The sequence below is a fragment of the Salmo salar genome, chromosome ssa02 (genome assembly GCF_905237065.1).
Source record: "Salmo salar chromosome ssa02, Ssal_v3.1, whole genome shotgun sequence".
In the NCBI taxonomy this organism is placed as follows: Eukaryota; Metazoa; Chordata; class Actinopteri; order Salmoniformes; family Salmonidae; genus Salmo; species Salmo salar.
Window position 1 is genome coordinate 33,893,367 of NC_059443.1, and position 23,150 is coordinate 33,916,516.

The following is a 23,150-nucleotide window of genomic DNA, read 5'->3' on the forward strand; positions in this document are numbered from 1 at the left end:
CACTCTGCCAACCCTTATGTCCTAGTCGTGTCTGAATCCTGGCTTAGGAAGACCATCAAAAACCCTGAAATTTCCATCCCTAACTATAACACTTTCCGACAAGATAGAACTGCCAAAGTGGGCAGAGTTGCAATCTACTGCAGAGAGAGCCTGCAGAGTTCTGTCTTACTATCCAGGTCTGTGCCCAAACAACTTGAGCTTTTACTTATTTTTTTAAATCCACCTTTCCAGAAACAAGTCTCTCACCGTTGCTATAGACCACCTTCTGCCCCCAGCAGTGCTCTGGACACCATATGTGAATTGATTGCCCCCCATCTATCTTCAGAGCTCGTGCTGTTAGGTGACCTAAACTGGGACATGCTTAACACCCCGCCATCCTACAATCTAAGCTTGATGCCCTCAGTCTCACACAAATTATCAATGAACCTACCAGGTACAACCCTAAATCTGTAAACACGGGCACCCTCATAGACATCATCCTAACCAACCTGCCCTCCAAATACACCTCTGCTGTCTTCAACCAGGATCTCAGCAATCACTGCCTCATTGCCTGCGTCCGTAATGGGTCTGTGATCAAATGACCACCCCTCATCTGTGTCAAACGCTCCCTAAAACACTTCAGCAAGCAGGCCTTTCTAATCGACCTGGCCTGGGTATCCTGGAAGGATATTGACCTCATTCCGTCAGTAGAGGATGCCTGGTTATTCTTTAAAAGTGCTTTCCTCACCATCATAAATAAGCATGCCCCATTCAAAAAAATGTAGAACCAGGAACAGATATAGCCCTGGTTCACTCCAGATCTGACTGCCCTTGAACAGCACAAAAACATCCTGTGGCATACTGCATTAGCATCAAATAGCCCCCGCGATATGCACATTTTCAGGGAAATTAGGAACCAATTTACACAGGCAGTTAGGAAAGCAAAGGCTAGCTTTTTCAAAAAGAAATTTGCATCCTGTAGCACAAACTCCAAAAAGTTCTGGGAAACTGTAAAGTCCATGCAGAATAAGAGCACCTCCTCCCAGCTGCCCACTGCACTGAGGCTAGGAAACACTGTCACCACCGATAAATCCGCAATAATTGAGAATTTCTAGAAGCATTTTTCTACGGCTGGCCATGCTTTTCACCGGGCTACCCCTACCCCGGTCAACAGCCCTGCACCCCCCACAGCAACTTGCCCAAGCCTCCCCCATTTCCCCTTCACCCAAATCCAGATAGCTGATATTCTGAAAGAGCTGCAAAACCTGGACCCCTACAAATCAGCCGGGCTAGACAATCTGGACCCTCTCTTTCTAAAATGATCCGCCGAAATTGTTGCAATCCCTATAACTAGCCTGTTCAACCTCTTTTTCGTATCGTCTGAGATCCCCAAAGATTGGAAAGCTGCCGCGGTCATCCCCCTCTTCAAAGGGGGGGACACACTCTTGACCCAAACTGCTACAGACCTATATCTATCCTACCCTGCCTTTCTAAGGTCTTCGAAAGCCAAGTTAAACAGATTACCGACAATTTCGAATCCCACCGTACCTTCTGCGCTATGCAATCTGGTTTCCGAGTTGGCCATGGGTGCACCTCAGCCACGCTCAAGCTCCTAAACAATATCATAACCGCCATCGATAAGAGACAATACTGTGCAGCTGTATTCATCGACCTGGCCAAGGCTTTTGACTCTGTCAATCACCACATTCTTATCGGTAGACTCAAGAGCCTTGGTTTTTCAAATGACTGCCTTGCCTGGTTCACCAACTACTTCTCAGACAGAGTTCAGTGTGTCAAATCAGAGGTCCTGTTGTCCAGACCTCTGGCAGTCTCTATGGGGGTGCCACAGTGTTCAATCCTCAGGCCGACTCTTTTTGATGTCGCTCTTGCTGCTGGGGATTCCTTGATCCACCTCTACGCAGACAACACCATTCTGTATACATCTGGCCCTTCTTTGGACACTGTGTTAACCAACCTCCAGACAAGCTTCAATGCCTCTAACTGCTTTTAAATGCAAGTAAAACTAAATGCATGCTCTTCAACTGATCACTGCCCGCACCTGCTCGCCCGTCAGTCATCACTACTCTGGATGGTTCTGACTTAGAATATGTGGACAATTACAAATACCTAGGTGTCTGGTTAGACTGTAAACTCTCTTTCCAGACTCATATTAAGCATCTCCAATCCAAAATTAAATCTAGAATCGGCTTCCTATTTTGCAACAAAGCCTCCTTCACTCATGCTGCCAAACATACCCTCGTAAAACTGACCAGCCTACCGATCCTTGACTTCGGCGATGTCATTTACAAAATAGCCTCCAACACTCTACTCAGCAAATTGGATGCAGTCTATAACAGTGCCATCCGTTTTGTCACCAAAGCCCCATATACTACCCACCACTGCGACATGCATGCTCTCGTTGGCTGACCCTCGCTTCATATTCGTCGCCAAACCCACTGGCTCCAGGTCATCTATAAGTCTTTGCTAAGTAAAGCCCCGCCTTATCTCAGCTCACTGGTCACCATAGCAGCACCCACCCGTAGCATGTGCTCCAGCAGGTATATTTCACTGGTCACCCCCAAAGCCAATTCCTCCTTCGGCCGCCTTTCCTTCCAGTTCTCTGCTGCCAATGACTGGAACAAACTGCAAAAATCACTGAAGCTGGAGACTCATATCTCCCTCACTAGCTTTAAGCACCAGCTGTCAGAGCAGTTTACAGATCATTGTACCTGTACATAGCTCATCTGTAAATAACAGTATGGGGATGGGCTATTTATTTTGCTCCTTTGCATCCCAGTATCTCTACTTGCACACATCTATCACTCCAGTGTTTAATTGCTATATGGTAATTATTTCGCCACTATGGTCTATCATTGCCTTACCGCCCTTATCCTACCTCATTTGCACACACTGTATATAGACTTTTTCTATTGTATTATTGACTGTATGTTTGTTTATTCCATGTGTAACTCTGTGTTGTTGTTTGTGTCGCACTGCTTTGCTTTATCTTGGCCAGGTCGCAGTTGTAAATGAGAACTTGTTCTCAAGTAGCCTACCTGGTTAAATAAAGAATAAAAAAATATACAATAAATAGGTCAATCTCAAAGCTGTCACCCCTGGTGAAAATACTTGAAACCCTTGTCAGTGAACAGCTAAAAGATTTTTTATATACCAACTCTATTTATTCAATATACCAATCGGGCTTCAGGAAGAAGCATAGCACAATTACAGCAGCCATAAAGGATATCACTGAAGCCCTTGACAAAAAACAGCACTATGTCTCACTTTTTATTGATCTCTCTAAGGCTTTTGATACAGTTGATCATGCTATACTGAGGCAGAGATTGTTGAGTGTAGGTCTTTCGGAGCATGCAATTGGATGATTTGCTAACTATCTGTCTGATAGAACTCAGTGCACTCAATTTGATGGGCTCATGTCTGTTAAATTGTCTGTCTGTAATGGTGTGCCCCAGGGCTCTGTTCTTGGTCCCCTCTTATTCACTATTTATATAAGTAATTTAGACTAAATTTGCTAAATGCGCAACTTCACTTTTATGCTGATTATACTGTTATTTATTGCGCCTCGTCTCTCACAAAAGCTTTCCAGAACTGCTTTTTTTATACTGTTCAACATACCTTGTGTCAATTGAAGCTTCTCCTCAATACTGACATAACTAAACTAATGGTGTTCTCTAAAGCAAGAAATAGATCTCTGAAACTTTCACCTATTACTACCTGTAAGGGCAATGAGATTGAGACTGTAACCTCATAAATATCTTGGAATTTTTATTGATGATGGTTTGTCTTTTAAATTGTGTATTCAACAACTTACAAAAAAATTGAATCTGAAATGTTTATTTTAGGAATAAGGCTTGTTTTTCTTTTGAAGCCAGAAGGAGGATAGTATCAGCTACATGCATGCCTTTACTAGACTATGGGGATATTTTATATATGAATGCTTCCGCTCAGTGTTTGAGATCAATTGACAGCCTTTACCATGGCACATTGAGATTTACTTTAAACTGCAAAACCCTGACGCACCACTGCACTTTGTATACCAGGGTTGGCTGGCCTTCTCTAGTCACTCGTCGGCTCAGTCACTGGTATACTTTTATTTTCAAGACATTTTGGGTTTACTACCATTTTATTTGGGACTTTATCCTGCTAACTGTTCCAAATGTCCGAACTGAATTTGGTAAAAGGGCTTTTATGTACTCTGCGCCATCGGCTTGGAACGCCTTACAAAATACTTTTAAACTGGAAGAACTTGTCCCGATTGGTGTTTTTAAATGACTGATGGATTTTGAGACCGATTCCCTGACCTGTCAATGTTTTTAATTTGCTGTTTTAAGATTTTGTTATGCTCTTGTGAATTCTATGGTTTTTACTAGATTACTTGTAGTTTTTCATGTTGTCTTACTGTAATTGTGTAATGACTTGGTTGGCCAGGACACTCTTGAAAAAGAGACTTCAAATCTTATTTAACCAGGAAGGGCTCATTGAAAGGTTAAATAAATACAATAAAGAAAATCTGTGAGTGAGACACACAAACATCTCAAATTAGCGAGTTGTGGATGTTTTTGGAGGATCTCTAGTTAAGGGAACTCCTAAAACAGCACTGGGGAGCATTACAGGCCGAGGTGGCCAACAATAACTCTTACAGAGTTGGCTGACGATGCTGAGCTGGCCAGAACCCTGGCTGGAATAACAGAGAGAGACAGAGAGAGAGCGAGAGACTGCTCAGGGGGAAATTCCCTTTTTTCCATCTTTTCACAAGAGAGAAAAGAGAAATAGGGAAAGGTGATAAAGAGAGCAAGAGAGAGATTAATAGAAAGACAGACGGAAAGGGAATGAAAGAGAGAAAAAGCGTTCAAGCCGAGGTATAGCGCAAGAGGGCGAAAACAGTGCAAGAGTCGCTCGCTCTCGAGGAAGAGAGCTGAGAGGGCGAGAAAGAATGAAGTGTAGAGAAGAGAAAGCGCAGGGTCTTTTCCAGTAGCGGGCCAGGTCCATCGCTAGCCAGTGCGAGTATAATCCTTCCCTGTTATGTCTGGCCAGGTAACCTAAGCCGTGTACTGTAGGGGCTTTACATCGCCCTGGCTCATGTAGCAGCAACCACTAACATAATGGAGCAAAATCACAGCCTTAGGGACCCAGAATATAGACACAGGGTTCTCCTTACCACCCTCTCTTCAGTTATCCTTCCCTCGCTTCCTCTTTTCCCCCCCCTTTTCATCTCTCCCTCTTTCTCTCTTTTCTTGTCACTGTGTTTTTCTGGAGAGTAACCTGTAGACATGGCTTTTTAAAAGCATCTTCAAACTGTGAAAACTCATATTGAGGTTATTGAAGGGAGTCGAATCGAGAGGACGTTTGACCACAGACACACTGTTGGCCTTTAACCATCACTTTAATATTCTAATAGTCTAAAGGATCTTCAAATGTTTTCAATGGGCAACTAAACCCAATTGCTGCAGGATCAGCTAAAATAAATATCCTGCCATCAATGAGGGGTGTGGTTGAAAGAAGGGGGGGGGGGGGGGGGGGGGTTTAGAGGGGACTGACTGAAGTTGAGGGAAAAAGCTGGAGGGAGAAAAGAAAGGAGTGAGAGGGAGGGAATGATAGTAAGAGAGAAGACGGAGACCAGAAAGAACTAGGGGAAACATTTTTCCCCTTTCAGGTCCCCAGCCGCCATTGACTAGTCGGCACTCTCTAAAGACAAACAGTGTGTGTGTTTAGGAAGAGGGGGACGCCCTGCCTGTAAATCTAAACTGGTCCCACCTCTTCAGACACCGTATCCCAGACACCCCCTGTGTATTCTCAGGCTGCCACGGCAGAGTTACGACCCTCACTCGCCACTGTGATTTACCTGCATGGGCCATGTGTGTATGTATTGTCTCACCTGAGCTGTCATTGTTGCCCTCTGTTGCCAACTCATGGTCGACACACCTGACCTCACTATGGGGTCACTGGTAGATATGAGGCCTATGAGGGTTTCTGTAGTAGTTATGAGAGTGGGCTACTTTTCTCCAAAGTTGAATATGAATATCTTCTATGTAATATTATTTTCCCTAAAATCATTGCTTTTAAGCACACACAGCAACATGTGCTGTCAACACACAGCAACATGTGCTGTCAATCATTCTCTCTCAATGGATAATGGAAGTAGTCTGGAACCTCAGCAGCCTGATTACACCAGCACTAGTCATACTGCATGATATCTCACTGAGTGTGTGTTAAGTCTCTCTGACCACTCTGTTTATTTGACCTCAGGGCGACTGTAAGGGATCCTGTTCATTGTGCAGCTGCAATGATGTCATCAATGCGATGAAACGTCTGAGTGTGAGTGTGTGTGTGTGTGTCACTGATCAAAGGGAGGACATCTACTGTATCACAGCACATATGAACAGACAGAGGCACGGACAGACAGAAATAAACAAACGCTACTCAGAACTAGACACCCAACTATTTAGCCGTAATATGTAGTCTGTGTATGTGTGTGGGAGCTAGTAGATACAAGTGCGTAAGTGTCTGCATGTGTACGTGGCGTGCCCATGTGTACAGTACGTGTAACCAAAAGTGTTTATGTGAAACTGTGTGAGTGTGTGTGTGTGTGTGTGCGCGCGCGTCTCTCTCTAGCTATATCGAGTTACAGGGGAACATAAACAGTGGGCTGTGGGCTCTTCCTGTGCTTCCCAGAGCAGAGCCCAGTCTACTTACCTGCAGGGTTGAGCTCTTTCATATGGGCCAGCAGCAGAGCAGGAGAAACACAAACACAACACAGTCACTTTAAAGGGCCCTGGCCCAGGGCACGTAAACACTGGAGCCCACTCATTCACTTTACACACACCCCCTCCCTTCATCCATCCCTCACTACTTCGTCCCCCGCTTTAGTCTCTCCCTCCTCCGCTCCGTTCCACCTCTCTCGTCTCCCTGTTCTCTCCTCCCTCCCTCTCATCTCTCTGGAAAGTGGAGTCCTCTCCTCGCGTCTTCTCCTTTATCTGCACCAAATGAAGAACTGGACAGGTGAAAGTAAACTCCTGTTGATTTCTGAATGACGATGCCAACAAATTTTGATGCACCCAATCCGCACATAAGTCATCTCAGTCACTGTCTGTCTCTTTTATTAAAATGTGTTCTCAGAAGTCAAAGGCTCTACCTTAGACACAGACAGCAGGCTTGAGACTGACAATAGACAATGAGACAGACAGAATAACAGAACAGACCTTCTAGGCTTAAGTACCAGACTGACAGAATACAGACAGTCTAAAAACAGAGACATCAACTACTGTAGCTACAGACGGCCAAGAATAACCGACAACCAGCCAAGCACATTCAGCTTAACATCAATTCAGGAGACAAAATGGTTCTAGTCTGCAAAACACATTATCAGCCAGCTGTGGACTGATTCATTCTATAATGATTCAATTGAGAAAAAAAAGTGCATTCTTCAAAAAAATCATTCTGCCAAACCTCTATTATTGACATAATCAAAGACACACAATCAACTACACAGTAATTCGTTTGACAGTGAGTGAAGTTAATTAAATGCTGGAGGACTCAAGGTGGTGCTGAATGTGTTTCATTGACTGAGGAATGAGCTCTACACTGAATCATGTGCCACTGATTCCTCTTGCAGTCTAGCAGCACAGTCAATGAGGGCCAGATTGACTATTAAACTGCAGAATGCCCCCGGAGCTGTGCTTGTGTATTTCACGCTTTGTTAGCGCTGATGAAAGGCAGCCACCTCTCTCCCCTTCTCTCTGGGTGTAGCCACATTGGCTGCCGAGGAGAGAGGAGAGGAGAGGAGAGCGGGGCAGAGATTTAGCACAGGTCAAATGGAGCAGAACACAGGACAAATATACAGATAGAGGGGAAATAGACAGAGATATGCTCAAACACACACAAAACACAGAGGCTGGTGTGATTGAAAATGAATGAGAACTAATTGATTGAGACAGTGGAAGGCCCCCAACACGGCCCTACTACATTCATTTGTGGACAGTGGGAGAGCACTACTGCAAATCCCTTTGATGGGCTCTAGGAAAAGGAGAGTAGACAGTAACAGAGAATTTCTGAGTTGTAATCGTTGCCTCTGGGTGCAGCGGCAGAAGGAGAGAAAGCCCCCAGTATAGACTGCTGCATTCCTCCCATTCCAGCCAGGCATTCAGAGGAGAGGAGTGGAGGAGAGTGCTAATGAAGATTAACACTGCTCTGTCTAACACCTAGCCACCGGGCTAACACATCCATCCATCCATCCACCCACACACACCCATCCATCCATCCACACCCATACATACATACACACCCCCCACACACACACACACAAATATAGTCCACTAAACAGTCATATATCCACAGGTGTGTGTGTGTGTGTGTGTGTGTGTGTGTGTGTGTGTGTGTGTGTGTGTGTGTGTGTGTGTGTGTGTGTAGCCATCCCTCCTACCCCTGCTGTCAGTACATCTCTTCTCTCTGTTAATGTGAGCCCTAACTGTGATCTAAGTAATGTCTTACTGATCAAAACACAGGGCAGCCGTCGCTGGAAGGCCCTGTGAAAAACTCCAGGCTCCTCTCTTTCCACCCCGCTATTTTTAGCATCACAATAAAATAAAAAAACGCCTCGATATTTCCAAGCCATTTCACATTTAATGTGCTTTCAGGGAACCTTTCCACAAGGCTCTGCCAACACAGACAGTCCAAGGGAAACAATAGTACAAATGCCGCTTTTTTGTGAGCCGCTTTGAATCAAGTGAAATAATAAAACCCATGACATTTTAATTTAAATAAAGAGGGGTTTTGTTGGTTAGAGGGGAGAGTAATGTCTTCCAGAAACACATACTGCCTGGAACCAGATGCTTCGATGGATACAGTGCTGAGTTCAGTCCGCTGTTACCCATTCAGTGGTTTTAAAGGGTACAGAGCTGCTACAGCCAGATGTCAGTACTGTTACAGCCAGCTATCAGCACTGTTACTCTCAGTCCATCTCGTTAAAGACATAGGTCAGTACTGTTACAGCCAGCTATCAGCACTGTTACTCTCAGTCCATCTCGTAACAGACATATGTCAGTACTGTTACAGCCAGCTATCAGCAGTGTTTCTCTCAGTCCATCTCGTTAAAGACATATGTCAGTACTGTTACAGCCAGCTATCAGCACTGTTACTCTCAGTCCATCTCGTTAAAGACATAGGTCAGTACTGTTACAGCCAGCTATCAGCGGTGTTACTCTCAGTCCATCTCGTAACAGACATAGGTCAGTACTGTTACAGCCAGCTATCAGCGGTGTTACTCTCAGTCCATCTCGTAACAGACATAGGTCAGTACTGTTACAGCCAGCTATCAGCACTGTTACTGTCAGTCCATCTCGTTACAGACATATGTCAGTACTGTTACAGCCAGCTATCAGCGGTGTTACTCTCAGTCCATCTCGTAACAGACATAGGTCAGTACTGTTACAGCCAGCTATCAGAGGTGTTACTCTCAGTCCATCTCGTAACAGACATAGGTCAGTACTGTTACAGCCAGATGTCAGAGGTGTTACAGACAGAAGTAAGGACTTCTATGGACTTACTGTAAGATAAGTCACAGACAGTGAAACCTAAAAGCGTCAATTCATGAGAGAGATGAGGTAAGTGTGATATGTTTCCGACATGTTTAAGAGGTTGTCAGTGTGTGTACCTGTAGGAGAGCTGTAAGATACGGCCACGTCTCCCGTCAGGTCTGCTGGTGGATACTGCCCATTAAGGAAGGCAGAGAACGCCACCACAGTGGTAGACCCAACACCTGTAATCAAAAAAAAAAAAAAATGTTTTAGACACACAACACACTGTCAAAACACAGACATGACGACTCAGCACTTTAAAAAGTGTGGAAAGGACAGGAAACAGTATTCTCAACACTAACCAAACTAACCAGGCCTAAAAACATACACACAGTCACATACTCTGTCGCACACATGGTTACATGCTCAAACATCTCAACCAGAGGTGAAGACAGCAGGGTTAACAACATTAACCAGACAACTCTAACATACACACAGAGAAAGGGTGCCTGTGGCACAAAGCAGAGGGTGCTGATCTGAGTCCAGTTCTAATACCCTAACAGAGTCAGAGAGGGAAGGTAGATGGGGATCAAAAACAGCCTGGGAGGAAAGGACAGATTTCAGCTAATGGCTTTGGAGAGAGGTTGAGCCAAGTTACACACACACAAGTTACACAGAGCCCTGTTTGAATGGGCACACGGACCATGCGTCAGGTGGTGTGGTAATGGGGCGTGACGTATGGAGCCCAGAGCAAAGTAGGGCCGGCACAGGTGACTGAGCCAGGGGTATGTGCCAGGATTCCCCACTACACACATATCAAGCACTCTACTGTGTATGTCTGTCTGTGTCCTGCTCTCTCTCCCTGTCTGTAGTGAAGGGATTTCACAGACCATCTAGCCATCTTTTCATTTTCAATCTGTCTGTGTTTCCTTGTCTAAAACCTGCCAACCATGAAGAATTTTCGGTGGTGTAAAGTACCTAAGTAAAAATACTTTAAAGTACAACGTTTACTTTTACTTCACTACATTCCTAAAGAAAATAATGTACTTTTTACTCCACACATTTTCCCTGACACCCAAAAGTACTCGTTACATTTTGAATGCTTAGCAGGTCAGGAAATTGGTCTAATTCACACACTTATCAAGAGAACATTCCTGGTCATCCCTACTGCCTCTGATCTGGCAGACTCACTAAACACAAATGCTTTGTTTGTAAATGATGTCTATGTGTTGGAGTATGCCCCTGGCTATCTGTCAACAACAACAAAAAATATTGTGCTGTCTGGTTTTCTTAATATAAGCAGTTTGAAATGATTTATACTTTTACTTTTGATACTTAAGTATATTTTAGCAATTACATTAACTTCTGATACTTAGAAACAAAATACTTTTAGATTTTTATTAAAGTACTATTTTACTGGGTGACTTTTAATTGATTCATTTTCTATTAAGATATATCTTTACTTTTACTCAAGTATGACAATTGGATAGTTTTTACAACATTGAGAATTGTACCGTGTGTGTGTGTGTGTGTGTGTGTGTGTGTGTGTGTGTGTCTCAGTTGGTAGAACATGGTGCTTGCAACGCCAGGGTTGTGGGTTCCATTCCCACGGGGGACCAGTACGCGGGGGGGGAGAAATGTATGCATTCACTACTGTAAGTCGCTCTGGATAAGAGCGTCCACTAAATGACTAAAATGTAAAAGTAACACTTCAACGCGGTGGCACAACACCCACACTGCTCAAATCAAAGGCAAGTGCACCTTTTTTAGCCTAATAAATGATGTTGGCAGAAGACTGGCTCACTAGGAATGGTAGACTATAGACTGTTATGGGTACTTGGTAATTGGTTTTGCTTCAGAGCTCTCTGGAAATCTGTTTAAATGTACAATATGGGTCTCTCCCTAAGATTTTCTGACAAGGTGGTGCTGATGTAGGCCTAAGGTTGGGTAGGGGGAGGTCTGGACTGGGTCAGTCAACTTCCCTCTCAGGAAGTTGGAGCATTTTGCATTTTTGAAAAACATGTAACTGCCATTTCCTGAAACCTAGAGTCTTAAATTATATCAAACAATGTAGCCAACAGAGAAGTCTTGTGTAGGGTTTCCACCCAGTCTGCCTAGCGCTTTGGTGCTGAAATTTCACTTCCTTATGTTATAAAATACATTTTACCAAGACAAATATGATTATTCATGTTCTGAAATGTTCAGGGGGGTATTTCTGTAACATATCAATAACATGATATTAAAAAGTTGGATTTCATAACCTAATGTCATGTCTCATAATCCATATCCATCTTACTTTATATTTTTATGTCCTGCGGATTCGAGAAGAGAGACAGGAAAGTGAGCCTGTCAGGTAGCCAGTAGCCTTAATTCTTGCACAGAATCCAGCCTAGATGACGTGATAACATTTTCCAAAATGTTCACCACTTTCTTTCCATTGATTTAAATCACCCTAATTCAGGCCATCCTACAAGGGTAAAAACTACAATAACATTTGAACGGATTGTGATAGGGAAGTGAGGTTTGGACCATTGGTTTTCTTATAGGATTATTTACACAATTATGTTATTTTACCCATTGGTCAAAAGATGCGTTATTGATTGGACGCCCTACTAAACTGAGGTGGTTTCATTGACACTTTTTATAGATTCAATTTAGGGGTAACGATTATTCTAATTAATGGGTGTCTATGTGGATAGTCTAGTGAAAATGTAAACTGGCTTCTTCATTTTGTTGGGGGAGAAAATAAAACATTTGAATAATTCAATTACTGGATGCAATGTAGTAGTCTAGCTTACTGTAGTAGTCTAGCTTACTGTAGTAGTCTAGCTTACTGTAGTAGTCTAGCTTACTGTAGTAGTCTAGCTTACTGTAGTAGTCTAGCTTACTATAGTAGTCTAGCTTACTATAGTAGTCTAGCTTACTGTAGTAGTCTAGCTTACTATAGTAGTCTAGCTTACTGTAGTAGTCTAGCTTACTGTAGTAGACTAGTAGCTTACTGTAGTAGACTAGTAGCTTACTGTAGTAGTCTAGCTTACTGTAGTAGTCTAGCTTACTGTAGTAGACTAGCAGCTTACTATAGTAGTCTAGCTTACTGTAGTAGTCTAGCTTACTATAGTAGACTAGTAGCTTACTGTAGTAGTCTAGCTTACTGTAGTAGTCTAGCTTACTGTAGTAGTCTAGCTTACTGTAGTAGTCTAGTAGCTTACTGTAGTAGTCTAGTAGCTTACTGTAGTAGTCTAGTAGCTTACTGTAGTAGTCTAGCTTACTGTAGTAGACTAGTAGCTTACTGTAGTAGTCTAGCTTACTGTAGTAGTCTAGCTTACTGTAGTAGTCTAGCTTACTGTAGTAGTCTAGCTTACTATAGTAGTCTAGCTTACTGTAGTAGACTAGTAGCTTACTGTAGTAGTCTAGCTTACTATAGTAGTCTAGCTTACTGTAGTAGTCTAGCTTACTGTAGTAGTCTAGCTTACTATAGTAGTCTAGCTTACAATAGTAGTCTAGCTTACTGTAGTAGACTAGTAGCTTACTGTAGTAGTCTAGCTTACTATAGTAGTCTAGCTTACTGTAGTAGTCTAGCTTACTGTAGTAGTCTAGCTTACTATAGTAGTCTAGCTTACTATAGTAGTCTAGCTTACTGTAGTAGACTAGTAGCTTACTATAGTAGACTAGTAGCTTACTATAGTAGTCTAGCTTACTATAGTAGTCTAGCTTACTATAGTAGACTAGTAGCTTACTGTAGTAGACTAGTAGCTTACTGTAGTAGTCTAGCTTACTGTAGTAGTCTAGCTTACTGTAGTAGTCTAGCTTACTATAGTAGTCTAGCTTACTATAGTAGTCTAGCTTACTGTAGTAGACTAGTAGCTTACTGTAGTAGACTAGTAGCTTACTGTAGTAGACTAGTAGCTTACTGTAGTAGTCTAGCTTACTGTAGTAGTCTAGCTTACTGTAGTAGTCTAGCTTACTGTAGTAGACTAGTAGCTTACTGTAGTAGTCTAGCTTACTGTAGTAGACTAGTAGCTTACTGTAGTGGTCTAGCTTACTGTAGTAGTCTAGCTTACTGTAGTAGTCTAGCTTACTGTAGTAGACTAGTAGCTTACTGTAGTAGACTTAGCTTACTGTAGTAGTGTAGTTTACTGTAGTAGTCTAGCTTACTGTAGTAGTCTAGCTTACTGTAGTAGACTAGTAGCTTACTGTAGTAGACTAGCTTACTGTAGTAGTGTAGTTTACTGTAGTAGTCTAGCTTACTGCAGGCTATTTGGAATATGAAACAACTGGACTAGGCCTATATGAGCTTCCAGTTCGGTCTGACTACTAGACTACCATTCATTCAACATGCCTTGTTGCCGTTGGTGAACTGACTATAATCACATCATTAGCAGCCTACTGTTGACATACAGCGATATCAAGAAGACAGATGAAGAATTGATTCATTAACATAGGCCTACTAATCTTTAACAGTCTAACATAACTTCCTGGGAAGGAAAGTATTAGCGCAATTAGGGGCGTTCATTTTTTACATCGCCGTTTCTTTATGTCAAGTTACACCCATTGATGCCTGCCACATTAACTGTCCTAACAGGTCACGCTAGTTATCCTAACCTGTATTGAAAACAAAATCTGTGTCAAAAAACCATCAGTCTCATAACACCGGAACTGTCCAATGGCAGGTATCAATGAGCATTTCCTGATATCAAGGAGCACCCACATCAAGAAACGCCCCAAATTGCAGTCTGCAATTACGCCATATTGGTATTTTAGGGGTGTTTTTCATACCAGCGTACTTTGACCTCAAATTGCCGGCATGGTACGCAAAATGCGTGCAGGTTGGCAGGTTGTCTTTTTCCCTGTTCTCCATCTCTCTCGTTGTATTCTTCTCTGTCCCTGGCTCTTCCTGCTGACACTGGGCCCAGGAGGGTAGTGTGTTCTGTAGCACCACCTCTAACACCATTCTACTATACATGGAGGCAGTCAAAGGTCAGACAAGAACCCTTACATGAGCACACACAGCGCCAGAGAGGAGGAGAGACGGTGGCTGAGCGGAGAAAAAAGGAAGAAACAGAAAGGAGTGGGAGAAGAGGCAGAGAAGCCAAAAGGGCCAGCACTTTCTCTGCGCTCCGTCAGATGCTCTGACAGCGTGACAAGCCCTCTCCCTCCATCACTCTCCTTTTCAAAAAACGGGGGCAGGCTTGCTTTTAACCCCTCGACCCTGACGCCGCGAGCAAATAGTGACCAGACAGTCTAAGTGTTACCACACCATTAGCGCCCAGCGTAGAACAACAATAACAACAAAGGAGCAGGACACAAATCCCCCTCGTATCTCCTTCCCCCCCTCTCCTTCGTTCTCCCACTCACTCCTTCCCTCAGGGCCTGAGTTAAGCGAAGGACATTTCGCTTTGACCTTAGGTGACCTCGGCCACCCACCCCTTGGAGTAGACGGGTCAAGAGGGGTCGGCAGGGTAATGCGCACCGCACACAGAGCAGAGAGGGAAAGTGTGTTGAGGGTGTTTAGAGTGCAAAGAGTGTGTGCATGCGCCACTGAGAGAATCATTGTGTGTGAGCATGTGTGAGACCGTGAAAGAGACTGTAAAAGAGAGAATGTTTGTGCATGTGTGTGAGAGAGTGTCTGCAAGAGTATTAAACGGTGTAGTGTTTTGGTGTTAGTGTGTGTGTGTGTGTGTGTGTGTGTGTGTGTGTGTGTGTGTGTGTGTGTGTGTGTGTGTGGGCACATACTGACACTTGCAGAGACCCATTAGGGAGATCAGCGGGGCGCTAAATGGCCACCTTTGACCTTTTGGGGTCAAGACAGGTCACATCCTTGTGTAGGGTCTGTTAGAGCAATCCATCCAAAGCCTCTGTGGTACGCTCCACAAAGCAGGACCATCAGATAAGACTCACTTAACATATACTACCGGTCTAAAGTTATAGAACACCTACTCATTCAAGGGTTTTTCCTTATTTTTACTATTTTCTACATTGTAGAATAATAGTGAAGACATCAAAACTATGAAATAACACATATGGAATCATGTAGCAACCAAAAAAAAGTGATAAATCAAAATGTATTTCAAATTTGAGATTCTTCAAATAGCCACCCTTTGCCTTGATGACAGCTTTGCAAACTCTTGGCATTCGCTCAACTAGCTTCATGAATGCATTTCAATTAACAGGTGTGCCTTCTTAAAAGCTAATTTGTGGAATTTCTTTCCTTCTTAATGCGTTTGAGCCTATTAGTTATGTTGTGACTTAGGGGGGTATACAGAAGATAGCCCTAATTGGTAAAAGACCAAGTCCATATTATGGCAAGAACAAATTAAATAAGCAAAGAGAAAAGACAGTCCATCATTACTTTAAGACATGAAGGCCAGTCAATACGGAACATTTCAAGAACTTTGAACGTTTCTTCAAGTGCAGTCGCATAAAACATCAAGCGCTATGATGAAACTGGCTCTCATGAGGACCGTCACAGGCAAGGAAGACCCAGAGTTACCTCTGCTGCAGAGGATACATTCATTAGAGTTACCAGCCTCAGAAATTGTAGCCCAAATAAATGCTTCAGAGTTCAAGTAACATACACATCTCAACATCAAGTGTTCAGAGGAGACTGTGTGAATCAGGCCTTCATGGTCGAATTGCTGCAAAGAAACCATTACTAAAAGGACACCAATAAGAAGGAGAGACTTGCTTGGGCCAAGAAACACGAGCAATGGACATTAGACCGGTGGAAATGTGTCCTTTGGTCTGGAGTCCAAATTGGAGATTTTTGGTTCCAACAGCCATGTCTTTGTGAGACGCGGTGTGGGTGAACGGATGATCTCCGCATGTGTATTTCCCACTGTAAAGCATGGAGGAGGTGGTGTTATGGTGTGGGGGTGCTTTGCTGATGACACTGTCTGTGATTTATTTAGAATTCAAGACACACTTAACCAGCACCATCAGATGACCTGGCCTCCACAATCCTCCAACCTCAACCAAATTGAGATGGTTTGGGATGAGTCGGACCGCAGAGTGAAGGAAAAGCAGCCAACAAGTGCTGAGCATATGTAGGAACTCCTTCAAGCCTGAAAAGTATTCCAGGTGAAGCTGGTTGAGATAATGCCAAGAGTGTGCAAAGCTGTCATCAAGCCAAAGGGTGGCTACTTTGAAGAATCTCAAATATAAAATATATCTTGATTTGTTTAACACTTTTTTGGTTACTACATGATTCCATATGTGGTATTTCATAGTTTTGATGTCTTCACTATTATTCTACAATGTAGAAAATAGTAAAAATAAAGAAAAACCCTTGAATGAGTAGGTGTTCTAAAACTTTAGACCGGTAGTGTACGTTAACACATTTTTTTTTTATAGCAATGTAATGTAACTACTATCATATCAGTGTGGGGGGTGTGAGTCCTTGAGAGCTGCCCAGTTGACTGGTTTAGATTTCTACCTGGCACACTGACAGGCTTAACAATCCACCAGGTTTCCCAGGTCTGTATCATATGATGATTATGAGGTAAGGATGAAAACGAGCAGACACCGCAGCTCTCTAGGATCAAAGCTAAGTGCATGCCACCTCTGAGGTGTTTGCGTGCATGCGTGTGTGTGTGTGTGGAGGGTGTTACTGTCAGTGTGTACTTATGTATTAATGGAATACTTGGCTCTTATCTAGAAATGCACTACTTAGTGATTTAAATCAGACTACCAAACCTGTAACCAGGGAACGAGGAGGGACAGAGACAGAGAACAAAGAAGGTAGTGTGGTGGACAGGACAGGGGGACTGGGTTGCCATCTGAGATGAATAAAGAGTGAAATAACAATAAAAATCAGAAGACGCTGCCTCCCCCACGAACCCAGGACAGACCAAGCTGAGCGGAGGGATGGAGTTTCTAAACAGAGCATCCTGCGGTGGCGCACACACACACAGTCAAAGAATCAAAGACATATGGGCATTGGTCGGTTGGTCTGTGCCAAACTCACACACTCCAACACACAGAGGCTAACTGGGCAGCCCCAGCTCTCCATTCCCAATAATAAAAAACAGACAAGACGTCAGAGGAAGGGAGTGAGTGTGAGAGGAAGATCTGTAGAGAGAAAGCTAAAGGCAGAAAGTGTGGGAGATGGAGAGATAAAGGTGACAAGAGAGATAGAGGAGAAAGAGAGAGTGGGACTCAGAGACAGATGAAGATGGAGTTTATAGATATCTAACAGATCGAGAGACAGAGGGAGAGACAAACTAAAACATGTGGTATGTGTATATGTGTGTGTACACTACACTGTGCACTTCAACAAGACACAGTATGGGCCAAATCCGCTCATTCTGGACAAAAATCATTCAATGAGTCAAAAGTCCCATTAAAAAGGTTTAACTGGCTGTTATCCTAACCTGTTATGAAAACAAATAATTTGTGTCGAAAAACCATCAGTCTCATAAAACTGGAACTGACCAATTGACTGACCAATCGCAGGCACCAATGAGCGTTTCCTGACATCAAGGAGCACCCACATCAAGAACCGCCCCAAATTGCAGTCTGAGTTTCTAGATATATAACAGATCGAGAGACAGAGGGAGAGAGAAACTAAAACATGTGGTATGTGTATATGTGTGTGTACACTACACTGTGCACTTCAACAAGACACAGTATGGGCCAAATCCGCTCATTCTGGACAAAAATCATTCAATGAGTCAAAAGTCCCATTAAAAAGGTTTGACTGGCTGTACATCTAGGTGGTCCTGGAAATCCAACGTCAAACGTTTCTATCCTGGGCCAAACACATCCATGGTGGGGTCAGGTAAGGGTAGGGTGGGGTAGAGGGGTGGGTGTGTGTGTGTGGGGTTCGGGGCCTGGGTTTCACAGCAGAGGACTGCTGATAGACTGGTGGAGAGCAGCGCCAGGTTTCTGTGTGTGGGAGACAAAGAGCGTGGCATAAACACACCGAGTCATCGCTGGTTCACCGTGTGTGTGTTTAATCTGCTGCGTTGTGATGACTGCCATGGTTACGCACGCATTACCTACCTAATCTTTTAGCTGTCATGACTAACAGCTATCTTAAATGATGAGGAAAACTTTTGCTTCAAAATGTGGTTCTATAATCTCCAACACCTCTACTAAACTACAGGAGGCTAGTGGAAAAATGGATCCCAACTAGGCAGACACACAGGACTAAACACTTCTAGGGTGACCAGACTTTTCTTCAAATGTTCTTACATCACGTTCCAGCTTTTCATCACAAAAGCTTCAAGTACATCAGTCTCTTTGCACTGCTCTCAGACACTGTGATAAAACTGATAACATGAAACCGGTTTCTAGGACTTGGGAAGGTTGCGGTAGCAGACTGTTCTGTTTGCTTTGGGTGAGAGTTTACAGTGTTTGCTTGACCGTGTCAAGGTAACCATGTACCTCCGTTTCATTCATTCAGATTATAGAACCTTCCATGTCTGCTGTCTCATACTGATAATGTCTGAGCCCACAGGGGAACACACACGTTCTTTCTTTCACTCACTCTCTATAAAGATAAGGAGGTGAGAAGGAGACTTACCCAGAGGTTCCAACACAAGCTGATCCTGGGTGACAGCCAGTGGAGGCTGAACACACACAGTCAGCTTAGGACCCTGCAACGCACAGCGACTCGTCACCTTGATCTGAGAAAGAGAGATGGATGGAGAGGCAGGAGAAAAAGAGAAACAGAGGAAGACATTTAGACATTTCACTTCTCACGTTGCAGCTAAAATAGTTAGACGAGTGAGTCAAATGAAATTAGCCTTGATGTCTGCGTCTTGATGAAGTCAGCAAGTGTGCGACACATACCTTCACTGTGACTGAGGGGACGGGTAGACCATCAATGTCCGGGATGAGCGCTTGCTACAGAGAGAGAGAATGTCAGGATATAGCAGTCTGTATGTGTAGCCTTCATTGTGTGTGTGTTTTTTGGTTTTACTATCCTTGTGGGGACCAGAAGACCTCACAAGGATCGTAAAATAAAGAAAGTTAGGACAAGTGGGGACATTTTGCCGATCGCCACAAGGAAAAGGGCTATTTTAGGCTTAGGGGTTAGGGTTAGGTTTAGGGGTTAGGGGTTAGGTTTAGAGGTTAGGGGTTAGGTTTAGGGGTTAGGGTTAGGTTTAGGGGTTAGGTTTAGGGGTTAGGGGTTAGGTTTAGGGTTTAGGTTTAGGGTTTAGGGGTTAGGTTTAGGGTTTAGGGGTTAGGTTTAGGGGTTAGGTTTAGGGGTTGAGGTTTAGGGGTTGGGGTTTAGGGGTTGGGGTTTAGGTTTAGGGTTTAGGGGTTAGGTTTAGGGTTTGGGGGTTAGGTTTAGGGTTTGGGGTTTAGGGTTTAGGGTTTAGGGGTTAGGGTTTAGGGGTTAGGGTTTAGGGGTTGAGGTTTAGGGGTTGGGGTTTAGGTTTAGGTTTAGGGGTTAGGTTTAGGCTTAGGGTTAGGGTTAGGTTTAGGGGTTAGGTTTAGGGGTTAGGTTTAGGGTTTAGGGGTTAGGTTTAGGGTTTAGGGGTTAGGTTTAGGGTTTAGGGGTTAGGTTTAGGGTTTAGGGGTTAGGTTTAGGGGTTAGGTTGTAGGGGTTAGGTTTAGGGGTTGGGGTTTAGGGGTTGGGGTTTAGGGGTTGGGGTTTAGGGGTTGGGGTTTAGGGGTTGGGGTTAGGTTTAAGGGTTAGGTTTAGGTTTAGGGGTTAGGTTTAGGGGTTAGGTTTAGGGTTAGGGGTTAGGTTTAGGGGTTAGGGTTAGGTTTAGGAGTAGATTAGAGCTCGGTTGTGCTTCTACATCTGTGTTGCTTGCTGCTTGGGGTTTTAAGATGGGTTTCTGCTGATGTAAAAAGGGCTTTATAAATACATTTGATTTGAAGGGTTAGAGAAAATAGGATGCTGGGTGGAATTCAATTGTTTGGTCCCCACAAGGATAGTAAAACAAACGTCTGTGTTCATTTCAGCGTGTGTGTGTGTTTTTGTGTGTGTGTGTGTGTGTGTGTGTGTGTTCACCGATGTGCTGTCCATGTTAGTGGAGACTGTGGCTGTAACAGTCAGATCCTCATCTGTCTCTGCTACAGGAAGTATATCTACGACAGAGAAGGAGTCAGGAAATATCCTACAATACACAAATACACACAAAGACTGTTCACGTGTGTGTGTGTGTCCTACCAGCCTGGGTCCTGGTGGCCTGTCTGATGACCCTCTGCAGACTCTTCATCTCAGTGTCGATCTGGGAGTAGTCCTGTTCGCGGGCGTCCACCTTGGGCGTGGAGAAGAAGGAGGGGTCTGTGCCCATGTAGGAACACTGCAGGTGGCCCTCATTGCTCAGGGTCACCACCACACCCTTCAGGTCCCTATGGGGGGTTGAAACATCTGCCTTGGTCAGAAACAGAAAAACTGCCATATGATTTGTGTGAGGAAAAACAGTTTCATAGCAGGTTTTCAGCACCCATCATTGAGAGATAGAGAATAAAAAAAAGAGAAATAGAAAAAGATAATGAAAGGGACAGAAAAAAAACTAGTTAGGAGATGTGATGCAGTGTGTGTGGTAACTGGTTGCAGATGTGTTGTGGTGCCAGGGCAGTGAGGCAGTAACACCCCCCCCCCCCACACACAGGGGGTTTCCAGCCCAGAGGAGTAGTAAGTCCCACACCTGCAGGAGAGGGGGTATAAACCCCCCTTTTACTGCTGCAGGGGCACATTCACAACTACTCCCTCTCCCCTCCAAACAACCAGCCCTCCCCCATTTCTAAAGCCCCCCATATGTTGCAGCAGCCCTGCCGCCACAGGGGAGGGATTGACCTACCCAACCTACCCACTCAGCCATCCAAATAAAATGTCATCGCTATAACACTATTCTATAAAAGTCAAGCATGTTCTCTAATTGTGTGCCTGTGTGCTTGTGCGTGTGTTTCTTTCCCATCAGGTCTGAAGTCCAGTTCAAGCGTTCCGTTTCCCTTTTGTCCACATACAAGGTATTTTTCATTGTTATTCAATCCAGAAAGTCTCAATGGGATAAGTTAGTTGTCCCTTGATAAAGATTAGCAATAATGACTGTATAAAATACAATTAAAATACTGAGCTATATAGTATGCAAAAACAAATTGGGAAATTCTATTTCATAGTAATACAAGTGCTCAGAGAAAGAGATTTTGTTTAACAAGTTAAAAAAAAAAAATCTTCAAAAAGGTAGAGGTCAAAATGATTAACACTACAATTTGTTATAAATAAAGTAGTCAAAAGTTTAGTATTTGGTCCCATATTCCTAGCACGTAATGGTCTCTACTCCTCCCGTTGTGGGGTCTGAGACGCCGACGGCTCCCACCATTAGCTCTGACAAATTGAAAACCCTAGTCATTGGCGACTCCATTACCCGCAGTATTAGACTTAAAACTAATCATCCAGCGATCATACACTGTTTACCAGGGGGCAGGGCTAACGACGTTAAGGCTAATCTAAAGACGGTGCTGGCTAAAGCTAAAACTGGCGAGTGTAGAGAGTATAGAGATATTGTTATCCACGTCGGCACCAACGATGTTAGGATGAAACAGTCAGAGGTCACCAAGCGCAACATAGCTTCAGCGTGTAAATCAGCTAGAAAGATGTGTCGGCATCGATTAATTGTCTCTGGCCCCCTCCCAGTTAGGGGGAGTGATGAGCTCTACAGCAGAGTCTCACAACTCAATCGCTGGTTGAAAACTGTTTTCTGCCCCTCCCAAAAGATAGAATTTGTAGATAATTGGCCCTCTTTCTGGGACTCACCCACAAACAGGACCAAGCCTGGCCTGTTGAGGAGTGACGGACTCCATCCTAGCTGGAGGGGTGCTCTCATCTTATCTACGAACATAGACAGGGCTCTAACTCCTCTAGCTCCACAATGAAATAGGGTGCAGGCCAGGCAGCAGGCTGTTAGCCAGCCTGCCAGCTTGGTGGAGTCTGCCACTAGTGGAGTCTGCCATATTTTACCTCTTGGGGATGTCATTCGAAAACATAATGTTAAATTTCACTGCTATGCGGACGACACACAGCTGTACATTTCAATGAAACATGGTGAAGCCCCAAAATTGCCCTCGCTAGAAGCCTGTGTTTCAGACATAAAGAAGTGGATGGCTGCAAACTTTCTACTTTTAAACTCGGACAAAACAGAGATGCTTGTTCTAGGTCCCAAGAAACAAAGAGATCTTCTGTTGAATCTGACAATTAATCTGGATGTTTGTACAGTCGTCTCAAATAAAACTGTGAAGGACCTCGGCGTTACTCTGGACCCTGATCTCTCTTTTGAAGAACATATCAAGACTGTTTCAAGGACAGCTTTTTTCCATCTACGTAACATTGCAAAAATCAGAAATTTTCTGTCCAAAAATGACGCAGAAAAATTAATCCATGCTTTTGTTACTTCTAGGCTGGACTACTGCAATGCTCTACTTTCCGGCTACCCGGATAAAGCACTAAATAAACTTCAGTTAGTGCTAAATACGGCTGCTAGAATCCTGACTAGAACCAAAAATTTGATCATATTACTCCAGTGCTAGCCTCCCTACACTGGCTTCCTGTTAAGGCAAGGGCTGATTTCAAGGTTTTACTGCTAACCTATAAAGCATTACATGGGCTTGCTCCTACCTATCTTTCCGATTTGGTCCTGCCGTACATACCTACACGTACGCTACGGTCACAAGACGCAG

General features: G+C 43.8%; 1 protein-coding gene across 3 annotated transcripts in view; it reads right to left on the bottom strand.

Annotated features, from left to right (window-relative positions):
- Positions 1 to 23,150, bottom strand: part of LOC106581206 (protein PTHB1) — a 200,779-nt gene that overhangs the window by 142,726 nt on the left and 34,903 nt on the right. For 2 of the 3 annotated variants that reach the window (XM_014163124.2, XM_014163115.2), the window contains 6 exons: positions 20,638 to 20,822; positions 20,479 to 20,555; positions 19,305 to 19,358; positions 19,036 to 19,138; positions 9,650 to 9,754; positions 6,694 to 6,708 (listed from right to left, as the gene is read on the bottom strand). In XM_014163124.2, coding sequence (XP_014018599.2) covers positions 6,694 to 6,708; positions 9,650 to 9,754; positions 19,036 to 19,138; positions 19,305 to 19,358; positions 20,479 to 20,555; positions 20,638 to 20,822 — 539 coding nt within the window. The remainder of the gene's footprint in view (positions 1 to 6,693; positions 6,709 to 9,649; positions 9,755 to 19,035; positions 19,139 to 19,304; positions 19,359 to 20,478; positions 20,556 to 20,637; positions 20,823 to 23,150) is intronic. The other variant, XM_045702702.1, reaches the window with a different exon arrangement.